Source organism: Artemia franciscana, chromosome 6, assembly GCF_032884065.1.
Source record: "Artemia franciscana chromosome 6, ASM3288406v1, whole genome shotgun sequence".
In the NCBI taxonomy this organism is placed as follows: domain Eukaryota; kingdom Metazoa; phylum Arthropoda; class Branchiopoda; order Anostraca; family Artemiidae; genus Artemia; species Artemia franciscana.
Genome location: NC_088868.1, coordinates 37,779,495 through 37,800,142, shown reverse-complemented (window position 1 = coordinate 37,800,142; position 20,648 = coordinate 37,779,495). Strand labels below are relative to the sequence as shown.

The window sequence follows — 20,648 nt, the reverse complement described above, 5'->3', positions numbered from 1 at the left end:
AGCAAACAGTTGGACAGTGGAAAAACCCCACTAGTTTTAGATATTCTAGTTTTAAATTTTCTCATAGCTTTGGTCGCTCGGTTTCACGAATACTCGTTGAGGGAGTTTAGAAGTCAAGGCTGCCATTTCTTTCAAACAAAAGATCTTTTATATGATCGTAGCCAACTGGTGGTGGCAACAGTGTTTTATTAACTGTTCCTGCCACTTTTCCATTGTTATCTTTAAGGGTTAATAATTATTTTCTGATATTTACAATGATAAATACTGTCAAGCACAACGAAGTGCGAAATAATCTTTGCAAACAATAGACATCCCATTTGCTCCGGGTGTTTCGAGCTCATAAATGTGTTTGCTTCACCGCGCCACCAGCGTGATATAATATAAAGTTTTGATTAATTATTCTTTATTTTTCTATTATACTATTTTATGACAATATTTTCCATAACTTAAGAATACTTAAATATTTTAGAAATAATGAAAAATTTAAAAGCTAAATTCTGTTGCTGTTGTAATTGAATGGAGCTTCCAGAATTTCTTCTCTATGCTCCAGGCTGAATTCTGCCTTTTACCTGCCACCATATTCTTCTCCTCCGCAATCCACAAGTTTTTTAACCTTATGTGTAGGGTTTTTTCATCGCAAGCTTGTTGCCGAAAACCGAAAGGAGCGTTCTTGGGCTAAACGTGATCCGCAGTGGTTTTTCGCATATCAGTGCTCTACGTGAATAGGAGGTTATTCTGTCGCACTCAATAGCGTGTTGCATTTTTCAATAGCATACTGGCATTATATTACTCTCAGCGCCAGCTATTATATAGTTGAGAAGCGCAAAAAATTTAAAAATTGCTCACATTTTCAACTATGGAAAATACTAATATAATGGAATAGTGCTGCAAAGTAGTGCAACTTTATCGACTCATTTGGTATTTATTAGGCAAGTGGGCATAAGTATTAGGGCTATTGAGAAGGACACATGTTAAAATAACATTTCTTTGTTATTTTGACTGCACCTCAGCTTTACTTTAGACCCCCCCTAATGTGCAGACATAGCCTGTTGGCCAAATAATTATTTCCTTTTTGGTTTTTAGATTCTATCACAGTTGATCTAATTTAAGGAATGAAACACTGGTATAGGCCTAGATAATCCTGTCACATAAGGAGACATGTTAAGAAAATAATTCTTAGCCTACTTCATAATGGCCTATGTAGAATAATCATGGTTAGCACATTTTGCATGAGGAGTACATTTATCTTCTCTTCTTTCATTGTTTTATACTTTTCTGCCTAATTTCCAAGTTTTTTTGCATCTATTCTCTATGTCTTGAAAAATGTGCCCAAATAAATGTTCAACCATCTGCTAGCTTAACCTAATTTCTTACATTCTTTTCTATTAATATGTGATATAAGCAATAATTAGATGGTACATGGTAATGTTTAATTTGTATTTGAAAATGAAGAAAATGCTTATTGAATCCATGCTTATTTTTCAGAACTTTAAAAAAATTGTTCAAAAATGAAATAAGCAAAGATAAAGGTTTTTCCCATGCAATATATGTCAAATATGATGATTCTGCATATTATAAAGCAACAATTGTTTTCTTGACATGTTTCTGTCTATGAAGGGGCTTATCTAGGCTTATACCAAAACTAGAGTACACACAGCAAAATGAACAAAATGCACAATTTGGGATACATGTTTGCTTATTAGGGTTGTTTGAGGGTAAATTATAATGGAGCTGTGCATGAAATATGTTTGCTACAATTATTCCACATATTATGAAGTAAGAATGGTTTTCTTAACATTACCTTAACCTTAATCCATGTTAGAGCCTTAAGCTCCTACAGGCAGGTAGGACCTTGGGCTCATGTTTCCCAGTTGAACATCTGCTGTCTCTTCTCCCACTCCTTTTCAAGTACTTATGTCCTTATTGACAGCCTTCATTCTTGACTTATAACTACCCACAAAAAGACCAATTAAAAAAATGGAATAAAACCAATAGAAAATGGTTCGTCTCAGTCAATTAAAAATAAAGTAAATTTAATAGCAAGATCATCTGAAATGAGTTGGTAAAATGACCAGCCAGCCAGTAAAAAAACACCCCCCCCCAAAAAAAAAGATCCAGCTAGTTATGCCTTTGGATATCCTTACTGTTTTCTTATAGGCTATATTATTTTTAGAAGACTGCATAGATAACAGGTCTACACAGTTTAAAATTTGAAAAATGAGGTTTTACCTTCATTTTGGGTTTTCAGTCTATCTCATTGCCTTTAGTTTTTGAAAATGCAATTATTGTCATGTAAGCAGGATTTTAAGCAGCCTATATCAGAGCTTTCCCCCCTAAATTTAAGAAACAGGCTAGCTCTAGGCCATGAATCCTCAAAAATCTCATAAATCAGAAATTAAGGCTCAAAATGCTTTACTTGTGCCTCACTTGAGCAGTTGCTCCATTTTCAAGGTTTCACTTTAATAAAATAAAGATTATAAAAGTGCAATGGAGAGCAGCTAAGATGATGTGTGGATTGCAAATCAACATTTTATGAAAATCCCCTGCACCATCTTGAACTCCCTATAGGCCTACTTGTATAAAGAAGGAAATAAGGAGAAATGAGTAAGCCCATAAAATTATATTAAAACATGTCATTCCTGATCTGTTTATCAACCCCTTGGATCACATGACTGGACAACATATGAAGGACATAATTATTGAAATAACAAGGTGAGGCAATGAAATCTTGCCTTGCTCCTTTCTTAACTGGTTTAGGCCTATCCAGTGGCCTTGCCATTTCATCTTTTGTAGAGGGATTTCAAATTGAACTCATAGCTTAGCATACATATCCCTTTGAGATCTGATGGTAGCCATATTTATTCCTCTCAGTTCCTTTTGAATTATTTGTTTTTCAATGTTGGCAATATTGTACAAGGGCACTCAAGTAGTGATACAAAAGCAGTACTCACTTACTTTTTATGTGTATCATGCTTTGCATTATTTGAACCATGCCCTAGTGAAGGCCTCAAGACTGGACTTAAAAAGAAGTTATCATTTTTGTCCTACTCCCCTAAACAAACTGAGTGATTAGCTTCTGTTCTGCCTCATGCAACAAAGGCAAAAGCTTCTTTACTTTTGTGACATATGGTGAGTTGAAGGGCATGATAGTATGGTCACTTTTCAGAAGCTTTTCCTTGCTGTTGTTGAAGTACTGGAGAGATTTGTGGACAACCAGTCCAATTCAGGTCTAATGGAGAAAACCAACTCCTTTATAGCAGCCATTATCTAGTTCATCTTCATTTTTCCTCTAAATCTTGGGAAAAAGTTAGTTTGATTTCAACTTCTGTTTATATACAGAACTATGCAAGTCTGTACTGAAAGAGCTAGTTGGAGTCGATTTTCATTCTTTTTATGGAAAAGCAGCCCAGACAGCTGGAAGTGTTGGGACTCCCTCCTTAACACCAAGGCATCAACACTGGTGATTGTCTTTTTCAGATACTTCTCTTTTTTACAATGACCATCTTTTCTCCATACCTAAAGCAGCCATGTGAAGAACTTGATGTGGGATTTCTTAACCATCAAGCTACAGCATTTCAAATCCAACTTATCTTCCCTTGTTTTATTGTTGACGCTGTGTTAGCTGAGGTTGTGACAAAGCTCCAAAAACATGAACAGTTCTGTTTCTCTAAGACTAGCCCTCTTTGATGAGCCAACTGCTGAATGGAGGTCTAGAGGTGAGTCATCATCCCAATAAAATTTCTAGAACTCTTGGTGTGTGCAACAACTGGTTTTTTCCAACTGTGCATTCACTCTTTATTGTATTCTCCCTTTTATCATGGCTTCTGAAAAGTATTCAACTAGCGTGCTAAAGCAAACATACCCATAAAATAAGAAAGGATAGTGCAGGATGAATGGTCTTGCAATATCAAAAAGGATATTGAAAATTTCTTATATAAGTAGTATTTTAATAAGTAGAACTTTTTTTATATAAGAAGGATTAAAATGTAAGTATTATTTACAGCACTTATTTTTTTGTATCTGATTCAAGAATTAGCCAGATTAGAGGTCATTAGTTTGGTTAGTTGAACTCATTATTTTATCTTTTTTTTAGTGGCATAATAATAAATAAGCTAAAAAAATAGTTGTAGACAGTAATATACTTAATTGCAGAGGTGTAATTTGGGGGGGGGGGGCAGGGGTGGGTAAATGCCCACCCTAGGTTTTCCAGGGGCCCAAGCTTCCACCACAAAGGGCCCTTTGCCAGCCATAATAATTATGCTATTTTCTATTAACCATTGTAAACTTTGAAAGTAGGTTAGATACATAATTAAATTCTCAAGTTCCATCAAATGCTCATTTCCTAGATGATTATATTAATATTATAAATTCTGAATATTTGCAGTAATTCCTCTAAGTTGACAGATTAAAATAGGTCAGTTTGTGGCAAATGTTTCAATGTTTATTTCCTTGTTTTAGTGAATATAAGCCACCATTTTAGATTACTCGAGTCAGTTCTTATTCTGTTTCTGTCCTCATCTTATGTACATTTACTGTATCATATGTGTAAATAAACATTTTTATACTTGACACATAAACTTATACTCAATGCATAAACCTTATGATAGTTAGAGACGCTTGACATCCTCTACTGGTCAAACTCCAGATTGTAGGCCAATGCTACCATAAGACTCTAAAGAACATCACAGAGAAAGTCACACTTTACAGAGAGAAGTAAAAGACTTTACACAATTAAGCCTATTAACCTAAGGTATTAATAGACATTAGCTAGTATAAAGTCATCCTTAGGATTGGGATTTGAGTGACAGAATTGTTTGTGATCTTGTTGATTCAATATCTTATTTGTTTGTTATCATGAGTTTGTCAGGAGCTCAAAAGCAGAAATTGACAGCCTTGAAGAAGGAGAAAGAGGCAGAAAAACAGTCTTCTGATTTTCTTCCAGTATTTTCATCCAGTATCTGATTATTTCCAGATTTTCATCCAGTAGATGGATGTTATGTACTATACTCTTATTGGTAATTTAGTACCTTTTGTTGGTTCTCAATCCTACGCCTGGATGGATGCGAGAGCTTGGCTACTACTATAGTTTATTTTACATAACTAAACTAGAAACATAAATGCACCAAAATATACTCATCTTAGGTTTACTCTATCTTCACGGGCAGAGGTAGCTGGTCCCCAGAAGAAGATGGAATCGTTCCTTGTTATCTTCCAATTGCACTACATAGAAGCAATTATGCGAGTGATGAACTCGCTGTCCCAGCAGCTCCAGGCCATTGACTTGGTTATTTCCCGATCGCGCACCCTGATTCAGGCCACAAGAAGCGAACTCACCGACCTGCATTCAGATGCTTCATTCGTATCGCTTTTCGAGAAGGCTAAAGAGTTTGCGACATAACTCGAAATTGAAGTATCTGCTGTGAATGAACCCGCGACTAGACCCTCCTTTGTTGGTCAGAAAGGACAACATCGAAGAACTCGAAAGATCACCAAGAATCTGAAACAATTTGTGACATTGTTGACACTAGGAAATAATTTCATCGAATCTGGAAATCAGACTACTACTTTGGCGGATGAAATAAAGCAAGAATACAACAGAACTTTTAACCTTTTACAAGCCGATTTTGACAGAAGGTTCACAGATAACTTGTCAGTGCTGAGTACACTTGAAGCCTTGGATCCAAGCTCAATCAAGTTTATGGACACAGAGCTGCTCAAGCGTTTCTTTGCTCTTTACGGCGAGCTGGATATCGACAACATTCTTCTCGAATCTCAAGCTGGTAATGCCAAGCGTTTCTTGTTCGATGAGGAGAAAAGCCAGAAAACTTCCTAGACATTGTCGACCATCTTCAGGCATTACCAGTTGCTTACTCAGAAGTAATTAAAGTACTTCGTATTGCTGCCATACTTCCTGTGACAACAGCGTCAATGAGCGTTTCTTTTCTAGCCTAAAAATAGTGAAAAACTACCTGCGGTCTACAACAGGAGATGATTGTCTCAGTCACCTCCTTTTGATATTTGCAGAGAAGGATTTAGTAAAAAATTCGGACTAAGACCAGCTTGTTGACGATTTTGCAAAGATGAAACCTCGGCGGCTCCCCTTGTTACCTTGAGTGTTCTAATATTTTTTTTTATTTTGTTATGTTTTTCCTTTTTGTAAATATATTTAATCTGGAAGATTTCTGCTGAAGGAAAACCGAGATTTTGGTTACAAGCCTCAGCATAGCAATGAAGATTACTTTCACCGACGCATTGTTTACTTAAATAAGAAAGTTTCTTGCTGAGGAATGCCAGCCTGTAGTCTGGTTGAATTTTCCACTTTCAGTTTAAGCACTTAACCTCGTTGATCGTATTCTTCATTGTTATGATTAATCTTAGAGGTCAATGTGGCTGAGTTCCACGTTTGGTTACAGTACATTTCCAAGCAAAACACAGGTGCTGAAAGTGCGTTTTTACTTAGAATATTTGATCGATGTGATGCCAAAACCCGCATTTTTCTTAGGCGACACGAAGTGAATCGGGGGGGGGGCTAGATGGAGTTCATGCCCACCCCAAGATTTGGCCCAAATGGCGCCTCTGCTTAATTGCTGGTGAGTTTCTGGACTTTTGGTAGCTTGTAGCTGGTGGGCTCCTCTGAATGGATATCCTAAATATGCCACTGCCCAGAAATATGATAAATCTGCAGTAGGTCTAAATTTGTCATAAACAGTCTTGATAAGAAATAAGGTTAAACTAAATATTTGATATATAATCATGTCAACTGCTGGAAAGCCTGTCAGTTCAAAATTTTATTTTACTGTAATTTAATTTTTTGTTTTCAATGTTGTAATAAGTATGTAAGAAAATACTTGTAATAAAGCACCATTATCAGTAAAGCACACATGATGCAGTAGGTTTTAGACTTTTACAGTTAGAGAAGGAGGCAGTACCCATACTCTTCTTTTAATTGGTCTTTGTTTCAATCTTCGTTTGCATATTTAATTAAAGATTTGTTTGTTTTAAGGTTTACATGTTGTATGTTTGTTTGCTTTGATTTTCTATTCAGTTTCTGTTTGTTTTGGGTTTCATTTATGTTACGATAGTAAAATATTTGTGTTCGTTTTAAGGTTGATTTGTATATTTAATTTAAGTTGTGCTCGTTTTGATATTTATTTATTTGTTTTGTGTTAGTACAACAAAAAATAAAAACAAAAACAATACGAAACCAGGAGAATGGAACAAAAAGAGTTATGCAAGAAAAGATAAGAAAACTAGAAACAACACTTTTTAAAAGGAAAACCAAAAACAATTGACCCCCAATTGACCCTCCTGTACAAAAAAGGCAAACCAAATGTATTTAAGCTTCTCCAACCAAATCCAGGTAGTAAGAGTCTAGCCTAATACAGGCTAGATTTTAATTGCTTTCAGTTTTAATGGCAAACATTTCTGATTTTCACCTTCTCTTCTTCACTTGATCAGTTGCAGTCCCTTTTTTCTTATTATTAAACGTTTCTGTTCTTTTCTGGTTGTTATTGGCATTGAACATGCCTTGTTTGATGTTAGCTTTTTTTTATAAAAAAGAAATTAGCATTCTTTTTTTATCTTTGCTTGTCCTTTTTTGGTGGCCAGCGTTAAACCACTGGAAAATACTTCTAGAAACTAGCCCTCCACGGATCCCTCAACCAAAAAATTGCACACTCACTGAAAGGACTAAAATTCTCAATTTCTAATCCAATGACCACGCTCAGAAGTTTCTGCGACCTTGTGGTGGTGGTGTAGATGAGGAGGGGACAGTCCTCCGGTACGGAATAAATTCTGCTCATTTTGGGGTTTAGTGTTATTCTTTACTTTCATAATAACAGACTAGATTAGAAATTTCCCAGAAATCATAAGGGAGTAGATATCAATGTCATATTTTTGATGTATTTTGTCAGGTTTCTTTTGTACCCCTCTCCCCTAAAAAATCTTTGATAGAAAACACCTTTTTGCTGAGAAAATTTCCATTTAGAAGGGGATTACTGGTATGATTTTAAAAACAATCAGAAGTTGTAGTATTTTTCAAATGAAAGTGCTCTAATAAAATTTTTCATCCCAGATCATCTGGAATAAATTTTTTGGGTGGAATTTTCTGCTAGAATGGAATTGTCTTGTGGGAATTTCCCTGGAAAGAGAACAAACAAGAAATCAAGATTTAAAAAAGTAAGTTTTGTCAACTTAAAGTACAGAACAATATTGAAAGAGACAAAATTAGTCCATATATGAGTGGGGCTGCATCCTCCTAAATCTTTTGGTCATTGAACTAACGTCTCTCTGGCTTTGGTGAAGCTTTTTATGGCACTTGGTATCTACCAAGTGACATATAGCGATCGCAAAATCTGTCAGTCAGTCTGTTGTCTGTCTGTCCTGGTTTTGCTTCTTTAGGCACTTCCAGGTAAGCTAGGACGATGAAATTTGGCAGGCGTATCAGGAACCAGACCAGATTAAATTAGAAATTGCCGTTTCCCCAATTCGACCATTGGGGGGGGGGGGTGTGGGGATGGTTAAAACGGAAAAATTAGAAAAAAGGAGGTATTTTTAGCTTACATCTGGGTGATCGGATCCTAATGAAATGTATAAACGGAACGGAACAGTTCTCTTTGGGGGAGTTAGGGGGAGGGTTAATTATAAAAATTGGAAAAAATGAGGTATTTATAACTTACGAAGAAGTGATCGGATCTTACTCAAATTTGATGTTTCGAAAGGATATTGTGTCTCAGAGCTCTCATTTTAAATCCAGACCGTATCCGGTGATATTGAGGGGAGTTGGGGGAGGGACCTAAAATCTTGGAAAACGCTTAGAGCGGAGGGATCGGGATGAAACTTGGTGGGAAAAATAATCACAAGTCCTAGATACTTGATTGACATAACTGGAACGGATCCGCTCTCTTTGGGGGAGTTGGAGGGAATTGTTAATTCTGAAACATTAGAAAAAAATGGGGTATTTTTAACTTATGAAGGAGTGATCGGATCTTAATGAAATTTGATGTTTATTATTTCTGAACGAGTGCCTTAATCGCCATTATCAATAAATCAAGTGCATTTTAATTGGTGCACAGTGGGTTCCATTCGAAACACGTCGACTAATATGTCTTACTCCATTCCTGTACTTGGCCCCTGCCAGTTCATAAAGCATGTATGATCTGGTACAGAGTTAGAACCTTTGGTTTTGTCTTCCATGCACATGCTGCAGTATTTGTTCCTAATCTCTAAATGTAGGAACTTTCTTGACTAGAATTATAACAACTCAACAGCCTGATAGGGCTTTGTATCTATTTCTGTTACTCCGTGTACACCAGCTACCATCAACCACCACACATGCCTCAACTACACCACTATTATTAGTTTTCTCACTTCTGAAGCCAATCAAGCTTTGTTTTTTATATTTGGAGGCAAAATTTGAATAGTAGCATCTTGAAACATAATGGCCTAAATAATCTACAAATGACTGATGATCTCAACTAGCTCTTTTTATTCAGTGTTTTATGATCTTACTAACCACTAGGTAAATATTGCAATATAGAAATTTAAAATCAAACACAGTAAATGTATTTTCATAAATGTTGCTTAATTTTAATTAATGTTGATTAATTTAGTTAATTAATCAGTTTAATTTAATGTTGCTTAATTTGCTTCTAAAGCCATTTTGTGATCCGTCTTGCCATTGTTGATGAGATATTGGTAAAGTGTTATAATTAAATTTACACCAGTTTCTTTTTCCTATTTGGTAAATACCTTTGGGCATGGGGTATTTATTCCTACTGTAGAAAAAAAAACTCTTGAAGTTGATCATGAGTTAAGCCACCATTTATTGCTCTGATCACTGTCTGCCATCTATTATTATTGCACTGATTCCGCCATTTATTGCACTGATCCGCCATCTATTTATATTTGCTGTCCCTGTTTTGATTTTTCGTCCTTGGAGCTACACAAAACAAATTGACTGTTTTGCGTTTTTCAACAGTAGTTTCCTGATTATCTTTTTTCGATTTTTTACTAATCCTTAAGATGCAGTTGGCTTTTCAGTGTGAATGGTTACTTGTAAATGATAATCTTCACGTCTGAATATAAGCCCGGAACGGAATCCTGTTCTGTGTTCTTTGAAAAGCATCATGTTTGATATGAAGTTGATATCGTCAAACCTGCAAATGAGAAATTTTTAAAATCTACTTCTACTAAATATTTATGTAAGATGCTCTTAAAACTTCAGGAAGTGATCTAAAAAATTCAGGAAGTGATAATCTCACCAAAGTTCAATCTTTGTTTATAAATCTCGTGCGAAATCAAACATTTTATTTTTCAGATTTTCAAGTTCGTTCTAATTAAAGAATAGTGAGTCACAGGGTCACGAATTAGGGGCTGTAAAAATACCTTGTATTGTATCTTCATAAGAAAAGTCTTGCTCTCCTCTACATTTTTTAAAAAGTAGGATCACTGTTATAAACTCGAAACTGATGCGTTTATTATTCTCAATCCCAAGAATAGGCTTTTTGTACCATAGAAACTATCACAAACATAATATAGCATCATTTAATCAAAATATGTAGCATTATACATGCTTTGGATGCATGAAGAACTAATATTAAAAATTTACGCAAAAAAGGCATTCTGTAACTAGATAAAGAATGATAGAAGAAGAAAACGAAGAAAAAATATGCTAAAGTCAGGAGAGAGAGAGAGAGAGTGAAAGAGAGAGGGAGACAGCAAGACAGAGTTAGGCTTCGGACGCTTGTTTTCCTGTGATTGCAGGTGATTTAACGGTTGTATTATGTTGCCATTAAGCTATGTCTGATTGGAGAAAAAAAAACCAAGACAGATAGTCTGAATGAGAGGCAAATCTAAGTTAAGGCTATTTCTATTGTAATAAGTAGTATAAATAGTTGAAATTACTAAAAATACTTTAGCTTAATTAGCGAGCTATTACGAGGAAGTGAACCCTCTCGTATGCGTAATAATTTCTGTTCGTTTTGAGTTTTAATGCTGCTCCTTACTTTCAGTTGAAAAAACTTTTCATATTTATTTTTTCATTGTTTTTTTTAAATAATGCTAGAAAATCCTTCATTGGAATTCTCTTCCCCATGACAAATTCCTCCATGGAAAGATCCTCCCATGTACCCCCCTCAAATTCCCCCCCCCGGGAAACCAAAAAGATCCCCCTGAAAACGTATGTATACTTCCTAATAACCATTACTATATGTAAACAATGGTCAATGTTTGTAACTTGCAACCCTTCCCATGGGGACTGTGGGGGAGTAAGTCGTCTCCAGAGACATAGTTATTAGGTTTTTCGACTATGGTGAATAAAATGGCTATCTCAGAATTTTGATTCGATGACTTTTGGGAAAAATGAGTGTGGGAGGGGGCCTAGGTACCCTTCAATATATTTGGTCACTTAAAAAGGGCACTAGAGCTTTTAATTTCCGTTAGAATGAGCCCTCTCGCGACATTCTAGGACTACTGAGTCGATACGATCGTCCCTGGGGAAAAAAATGTGAAATTCCATATTTTTGTAGTTAGGAGCTTGAAACTTCTACAATATGGTTCTCTGATACGTTGAATCTGATGGTGTGATTTTTGTTAAGATTGTAATACTTTTAGGGGGCGTTTTCCCCTGTTTTCTAAAAATAGGCAAATTTTCTCAGGCTCATAACTTTTGATGGGTAAGATTAAACTTGATGAAACTTATATATTAAAAATCAGCATTAAAATGCGATTCTTTTGATGTAACCATTTGTATTAACATTCCGTTTTTTAGAGTTTTTTTTACTATTGAGCCGTGTTGCTCCTTACTACAGTTCGTTACCACTAACTGTCAAAAAGCCTATCTGCAATATCTGAGGAACAGGTAAGGGTATTAACTTGAAACTTTCAGGTCCATTACTACTATTGTTTTCTATTATGGCTGCAAATTAAACTGATTGTGACTACATCTGTGACTATTTTCGAATGTGACTGTGGCTTCTTGCAACTTCTACTACATCTTTGTGTGACTACTCCTAGGAAATGTTGAGGGGTATGTTGAGCTAAATAAAAATAAAACTGTATGAATCAAAGTTATCAAAAAGCCTATCTGCAATATCTGAGGATCAGGTAAGGGTATTAACTTGAAAATTTCAGGGTCATCTGTTGCTTTTGTGGTTACAAATTAAACTGATTGTGATTACAATAATGACTATTTCCAACTGCGGCTTCTTGCAGCTTCTACTACATCTATGTGTGACTGCTCTTAGGATGTTGAGGGGTATGTTGAGCTAAATAAAAATAAAAGTGTATGAATCCAAGTTATCAAAAAGGCTATCTGCAATATCTGAGGAACAGGTAAGGGTATTAACTTGAAAATTTCAGGGTCATCTGTTGCTTTTGTGGTTACAAATTAAACTGATTGTGATTACAATAATGACTATTTCCAACTGCGGCTTCTTGCAGCTTCTACTACATCTATGTGTGACTGCTCTTAGGATGTTGAGGGGTATGTTGAGCTAAATAAAAATAAAAGTGTATGAATCTAAGTTATCAAAAAGCCTATCTGCAATATCTGAGGAACAGGTAAGGGTATTAACTTGAAAATTGCAGGGTCATCTGTTGCTTTTGTGGTTACAAATTAAACTGATTGTGATTACAATAATGACTATTTCCAACTGCGGCTTCTTGCAGCTTCTACTACATCTATGTGTGACTGCTCTTAGGATGTTGAGGGGTATGTTGAGCTAAATAAAAATAAAAGTGTATGAATCTAAGTTATCAAAAAGCCTATCTGCAATATCTGAGGAACAGGTAAGGGTATTAACTTGAAACTTTCAGGTCCATTACTACTATTGTTTTCTATTATGGCTGCAAATTAAACTGATTGTGACTACATCTGTGACTATTTTCGAATGTGACTGTGGCTTCTTGCAACTTCTACTACATCTTTGTGTGACTACTCCTAGGAAATGTTGAGGGGTATGTTGAGCTAAATAAAAATAAAACTGTATGAATCAAAGTTATCAAAAAGCCTATCTGCAATATCTGAGGATCAGGTAAGGGTATTAACTTGAAAATTTCAGGGTCATCTGTTGCTTTTGTGGTTACAAATTAAACTGATTGTGATTACAATAATGACTATTTCCAACTGCGGCTTCTTGCAGCTTCTACTACATCTATGTGTGACTGCTCTTAGGATGTTGAGGGGTATGTTGAGCTAAATAAAAATAAAAGTGTATGAATCTAAGTTATCAAAAAGCCTATCTGCAATATCTGAGGATCAGGTAAGGGTATTAACTTGAAAATTTCAGGGTCATCTGTTGCTTTTGTGGTTACAAATTAAACTGATTGTGATTACAATAATGACTATTTCCAACTGCGGCTTCTTGCAGCTTCTACTACATCTATGTGTGACTGCTCTTAGGATGTTGAGGGGTATGTTGAGCTAAATAAAAATAAAAGTGTATGAATCTAAGTTATCAAAAAGCCTATCTGCAATATCTGAGGAACAGGTAAGGGTATTAACTTGAAAATTGCAGGGTCATCTGTTGCTATTGTGGTTACAAATTAAACTGATTGTGATTACAATAATGACTATTTCCAACTGTGGCTTCTTGCAGCTTCTACTACATCTATGTGTGACTGCTCTTAGGATGTTGAGGGGTATGTTGAGCTAAATAAAAATAAAAGTGTATGAATCTAAGTTATCAAAAAGCCTATCTGCAATATCTGAGGAACAGGTAAGGGTATTAACTTGAAACTTTCAGGGCCATTATTACTACTGTTACTATTGTGGTTGCAACTAGAACTGATTGTGACTACAACTGTGACCATTTCCAAATATGGCTTTTGCTTCTTACAACTTCTACTACATCTATGTGTGACTATTCTTAGGAAATTTTGAGGGGGATGTTGAACTTCGAAACTTTAATATTGAAAAAATACCACTTACTCTTTTGATGATGAAAAAAAATGATGTTGAAATGGGGAATGTTGAGAAACATGAAATATTGGCAATAGAAACGAACTGAAAAAGAGCCATATTAAACTTAAGACCAGTAGAAATAAATTCTTATAGTAACTCAATCTCAAAACGACCAGATATTACTATTAAGCGCTTTACTAAAAATGAATTCATTACATATATTTACTATTGTGCTTATAACATTGAACACAAAATAAATGTTATAGTGAAGTAAAATCTTGAACTGGTAAGTTTTCAGCAGTTAGTATCATTATATATCAAACATTCAGTTAATTCTATTTGTTCTTTCCGTGGACGGTTCAAGATGCTTATGGTTTTTAATAAACGCAAATGACGTATTAGGCTGTAGAATTTTACAGTTACACAAAGTCAAACTTGTTTGTAGTGAATTTGTTCGTTTCAAGCTTGATTTGCTTATTTACCTTTAATGGTCACCTTTCACCTTATTATTATTCACCTTATTCACCTTGTTCTACTCGGTTTAAGATGTGTTTATATTAGTACCTGTTGTATGTTTGTTTGCTACGATTGTTGATTTAGTTCCTGTTCGTTTTGGGTTTCATTTATTCTTTAATAGTATTTTTTGGTCATTTTGAGTTTGAAATATTATGGAATTTATTTCTGCTGGTGTTAAGTTTAATATGACTCATTTCTTAGAATTAGTTATTTATTGGAACGTATGTTTAATTAATATAAACGAAGTTTTGTACATACAAACTGTGAAGAAACCTTGGAAACAATTTCTATACATACAAATGGGTGCCAATGGGGGAAAAGGGGGCGGGGGGTAGATTTTTCTGTTTTTTTGGGGTGGCAATTGCCTCTCCAGTTTTATGCCCCCTCCTTAGATTTCAAAAATTTCTTTTCAAAGATTTTCTCGACATAAGTTTGTGTATTGCCATTAAAAAAATAAATAAGCAATGAATCAAATCCCCCCTTATATTTTGAAAAATAAATCCCCCCTTACCTATTTGTGTACTGACACCACTGACTATTGCATTAAATCCTTCATAAAGTAATTATTGCTCTTTATTTAAAACCTCTGCTTTTATCCAGCATTGGATTAACAACACATATCAACTCCTAAATTATTTTGTATTTACTTATTAAAAAGAAACTGGCGCAAGCCCAGGGCGTATTGCAAAAGGATTACATGGAGATTTATTTGAATATATGGAAAAGCAATAAACCCAGGCTATACCGTATGAAATATCTTTTCATGTTATATTTATTATTATTCTTTTAATACTCTCTCTGAAAAACGAATCGACTTCGAAGGTCTTGTGAGGAAAAATACTTTCTCCTAAAGATAATGCCTGTATGAGCCAGGAGTGAATTACAACCTTGCATATCAGCGCTGTATCTCCCAGTTGCCGCAGTATAGGTTGCAGTCTGGGGATACCAAAGCTTGATATTCTTAAATGCAGTTTGATTTTTTTTTAAAATAAATCGTTTACCAATTTTATACTTTCAAGCAAATAACTTCGTTCAATATAACAACTTTCAGCCGTAAGTAAGGAAACACAGAACAAATGTAGACTTGAACACACGATAAAAAAAGCCTCAGTTTAGGCCCGTTTTTTAAAGATAAAGGCCTCAGCCTAGTTTCCTTTGTGAGCTTGCTACAAAATTAAATTAGCCTCATAGTGGTTTAGCCTGGCCTGCTTCTAATCTACTGTCTTGTTTTGTTGGCTGGAGGGTGCTCCATTTCTACTTTTTTACATTCCACTTTTTTTAGGTGGCTGACTTCAATTTTGGAAGAATATAAAATTATTTCTCTAAATTAATGATGGCTTCTTTGAATACCAGGAGTATAGTTCGAGCAGTAAGGCATTTTTCAAATTTGAAGGAAAATAATAATTTATTGCAATTGAAGCGATTGGCTGTCTTTATGGATGATAAAGATGTTCGGATGTACAGTAATAGATCAAAAGAAGAAAGTAAAGCAATCCAGAAGAGTCATGAAAAAAAGGAAGTTGGGATGTCTTTTGGAGAGAAAGGTAATATGAAAGTAATTGGTATCATTTAATAAAACATCAATGTTGGATAAACTGAACAGTTCTGTTGTGAGTTTAACTCGCTATTATCAGCCGTAATAATGCGTCCTGTGCCCCAGTCTTTTATAAGCGACCCCGTCGTACCAAATTTAGCCATGAGATCCTGCGAATATCCCGTGGTACTCAACTTAGCCATGAGATCCCCTCCTCAGAAACTATCAAGGCCGACTAGAATAGTTTTAGTGAGCCGATATCCTACTGAGTCCTGTGAGAGGAAAACTAAGTTATCACTGCATTATATTTATTGGTTCTAAGCATACAAACAAGAATAGGACTCGACTCTGGGGTTAGAGGCAAGCAATATCAACAGATAATCAAGAGATATCAAATAATAAATAAAACAATAAAATTTAACACATACACTCGAATCAATCTGGTCTGTCCGAAATCTGGTGAAAGGAACATTTGGTTGCTATAGTTACGAACTACGAATGTTAGAAGAACCTTGTTTTTATTTTTGCATTTTGTTTTTTATTGTTTTTATTTATATTTAGTTCAAAACCCCACATTTCTCTAACCCCTCATTTCCCTAATTACCAAAACTATCCGATGTTTAGACGCTACTAGTCTTTATCTGAAAATATTACTTGCTTGGGTTTGGGTTTAAAAGACTAAAAGGCTATTGACTTGTTTCAAGGACTGAGGGGCTATTGACTATTTGATATAGTTTTTTTTTACAATTCTAATGAGTGCTTCAAAGTTTAGTCTATAAAAAACAGTTTTAATAGAGAATTAAGACTAGAAAAGCAGTCTATTCTAAGCCTGCATTGAGTGGTTGCTCTAGAAGTCCTTAAGTCAACCCCTCCTAGATGCTTAGAGACAATATTGCTTTTGTTTGAAAGATTTAGAGCCGTGAATAGTAGTTTTTTTTTCCAGTTATACGCGTTTTTTTGCCTTTATAAATTTTACTGGCTTTGAAGTACGCATTTATATGTTTTATGTATTTATTTTTTTATTGTAGGCCAACATAGATTGGTTTTATAAAAATATAGGCCTGTGTTTGTGAAACCAGACTTGCTTTTCCACTTAAATCACCTTTGGGGTAGCGCTTGGCATAGAGATTGGCATATTCCACCTCCAGTGGCTTTAGTCTAAGGCAAACAGTGATGCCTTGGTCAACGTGCTGTCTGCCATTGCCAGGACATCAGAAATGCTAGTTACAATAGTAATGGCTTTTTACCTAAAATAATGAATTTGTGTAAATTTAAATAACCAATATAAGATTATGACTAGCAGAGTTTGGCAAAAAGCCAGTTTTGTTACAAGAGTAACAATACCAAAGAAAAGGCGTATTTTACTAAACGTCCACCAAAAAGTATTTTTCAAAGTCTAGGAGTGAGGGGCAAAGATCCAGGGTTTAAGACCCCCTACTTCCTCCATCTGACGCTACTGGGGACTGGAGTACAAATCTGTTTAATTAAAAAATCAAATACCACCTTTTAAATATCTGCCACCAAGCTACCATGTAAGGCTACTAGCTCATCGTGAAACTATTTAGCAGATAAGGATGAATTAATGTATAATACAGTGTTCTTAAAATATCTCTTGGGAAAATGTACTTCAACTTTCTTAAAATGTCAACATTCCTAGCTAGTTAAGTTCTGAGTTCTGAGTTCTTTATTTAACAATAAAATCCATAAACAAAAATTGCTTCAAGACAATCCCCCCCCCCCCATAAGGCTCCATGGCCGGGAAAGAGCAGGGGAGAAAAAAATACCAACAAAAAATATAAACAAAAGCCAAAAAACAAAATTGAGTCGCCCACCTTAATAATCTCCAAAAAAAGACAAGCTAGGAAGGGGGTTGCACATGATTTCACCAACTCAATTAAATATCCAACTCAATACTCAATCCAGAGACATCAACTCCAAGGGAAACCGGAATATAAAATAGAGACAAAAAAAATTATTTACTAGCTAGAAAATCTCTAACATTATTTTTGAACATACCAAACGAGTGGCAGCTTCGTACGAACTCTGGGAGCGTGTTCCAGATCCTGTTGCAAGCTGTCAGAGGGTTGAAGTCAGACCTCACTGACGGTGTTAGAAGAACCAGTAAATTGTTGGAAGTGCGGAGATGATAAGTCGATTGATCAGAAACAAAAGATATATTATTACATAGGACAGCAGGAAGATGGCCGTGCAACTGTAAAAAAATGAAAGAAGAACAAGAAAGAAAATAGAGAGATTTCAGATCAAGCAAGGGTTTAAGTGAAAATTGGTTAGTTTCCTGAATAAGAGTCCTTGCTTTATCATAAAGTTTTGAAAGTGCCTTCAGAGACGAGGGGAAAGTTGACATCCAAATAACAGAACAATATGAAACATAAGACTGAACTAGGCTGCAGAACAAGATTCTAAGAATCGACCCTGGAAATATATATTTGAGCTTTCTAAGGATTTCGAGACTCCTGGAGACTTTCATTTTAATCAGGTCAATATGATGCTTGAACGAAAGATTTTCGTCAAGCAAGATGCCTAGGAATCCAACGTAACGATCCTTAGGTCTACCTAGAGAACTTCTTGATGTATTTATTTCATTTAAATCAGGGCAAGCCTTTGAGACTCTGGAGAAAATGAGAAAACATGACTTTTCGACATTTAGGCAAGATAATTTATATTAAACCACTGGATAACTCTTTCAAAAAGGGCTATCATCCTTGAACGAAGATCAGACTCAGTTCTACCAGCTGTGCCAAGAGTACTGTCATCAGCAAAAGCAATAAGTGCATCTAGTAAGGACAAACTCTTGTTACAGCTAGTGACGGATACTGGTTGACAAAGACGACAGCAAATGGTAGGTTTTAAATTTTTAACCGCATTAATAAGGTTATTGACTAATATAATCTATATGTTCTCTAAAACTAAGACATTCATCAATTAAAACTCCTAGATAGTTGACCCCCTTCTCATTAAGAATTGTATTTTTACTCCAATTGACGACACACACTTTTGTTCCAGTCAAGGAATCAGGCAAAACTGGTTCATACCTCTTCATAATTCTGGGTGGAATCGCAGTCACAGGGTATATGATTTACTTCGTCTTCAGTGAGCTGTTTTCAAGCGAAAGCCCAAATGTTATATACGATAAAGCATTTAAAGAAGTGATTCAGGACTATCGTGTACAAGATATGCTTGGTGAACCAATTAAAGCACATGGTGAGACTACATCAAGAGGAAGAAGAAGACATGTTAAGTAAGTGTCTATGTATACATTCTAGAAGTGGTGTTAATTCACAAAATTTAGAGGAGGGGGCAAAATGTTATTTTTCAATATACTGGGGGGGGCGCAAATTTGTCATTTTTTGGTGTTTTCAATGAAAACATCCTCGAATGGTATTATTGGAAAATATAGAGGGGGAAATAAGGTGGAGGGGGCATGGCATTGCATTCTAGTAGGTGAAGGCTATCAATTCTGCCATTATAATAATATAATATATATTAACTGATGGAAGAGATAGTCTTTTTACTTAATAATAATCTTAGTATTCCACCTCCCTCCCCCCAAAAAATACTCCAAGGACAATATTTCAGTTACTAGCGTATAAGAATGTAATCTTTGAAGCACCCTCTTCCATTGCTTGTTTTGAGAGAGAAAGATGGGTTCATTAATATAAACAAACAAATAAAAACAGCAAATGTCCAGAAGTTGAGCTTGTTTCAGCTGTTGCGTACTATGTTGTTCTAGGAAATACGACATTTTGATCATAATTGGATTATGTTTTCTTTTTTTATTTGAATATGGTTGCTGCAATATAAAAAAATAGTTGAAGATAAATTCAAAATAATAAAAGATTTGATAGTAGAAGTTGAGCCGAAGAAAAAGATGAACTGATTTCTCTGTCAGTGCTCGAGCAATCCTGTTACAAAATTGTGTCTACTTTTATATAAAATAATAGATAAATAATGTATAAAAATATGTATAAATGTATAAATGTAAATTTACAAATATGTATAAATGTAATTTGAACTAGCGAGTGTATATGAACTAACAATTAGTCGTTTCATCGCTTGACTCCTCAAAAATATCTTCATATAATTTGTTTGTTTTGTTTTGTTTGTTTTAGTTTTTTTTGTTGATTTCGGTATATGGTCTCATTCTCCATATTCTCTCTTTATTTTTCTTGAATTTAGCACAGCCTCGCAAGCTTCGCTTATGTTGTGCTGTTGATTAAGAAACGTTTATTTCTAATAAAAAATTTTACTACTACTACTACTACTACTAGTCAGGAATCCTCCATCCTCGTCTGTAACCAAGCCCCTGGAAATAAAGCTGGCTTCCTGTCAATTAATAAGCAACACTCCCTATTAAAATTCTTAATTCTGTTGATGGGTTGAGGGAAGTGTGGGCACTTGAGCTACTGAACCCCAATAGTTTACGGTCCATGGACCGGCCGGTGCCTATACGGTTCTTCCCACTCCCGCTTTATTCTGAACATTCCAATTCATTTTATGAATAAACCCTTTTCAGTGATCTACGTTTGGCTTTAATGATCGCTAATCGATTTGTCTTTTCTTTAAGAAATCATTAGATGGCCTAAATATCTTTTTATTAATGGGCTAAGGCAGGTCAGAATTTAGGATTGCAGTGTAGGTATTTGGTATATTAGCCGTGTAGCATGCTTGTACTTA

General features: G+C 35.2%; 1 protein-coding gene across 3 annotated transcripts in view; it reads left to right on the top strand.

Annotated features, from left to right (window-relative positions):
- The first annotated feature begins 793 nt into the window (after window positions 1-793).
- The window catches only part of LOC136028383 (mitochondrial import inner membrane translocase subunit Tim21-like), a 28,502-nt gene continuing 8,647 nt past the window's right edge, over window positions 794-20,648 (top strand). The window contains exons 1-3 of one of the 3 annotated variants that reach the window (XM_065706194.1): window positions 794-892; window positions 15,702-15,963; window positions 18,978-19,212. In XM_065706194.1, coding sequence (XP_065562266.1) covers window positions 15,750-15,963; window positions 18,978-19,212 — 449 coding nt within the window. In that variant the 5' untranslated portion in view covers window positions 794-892; window positions 15,702-15,749. Of the gene's footprint in view, window positions 930-15,701; window positions 15,964-18,977; window positions 19,213-20,648 lie in introns of all 3 variants that reach the window. The other 2 variants (XM_065706193.1, XM_065706192.1) reach the window with 2 other exon arrangements.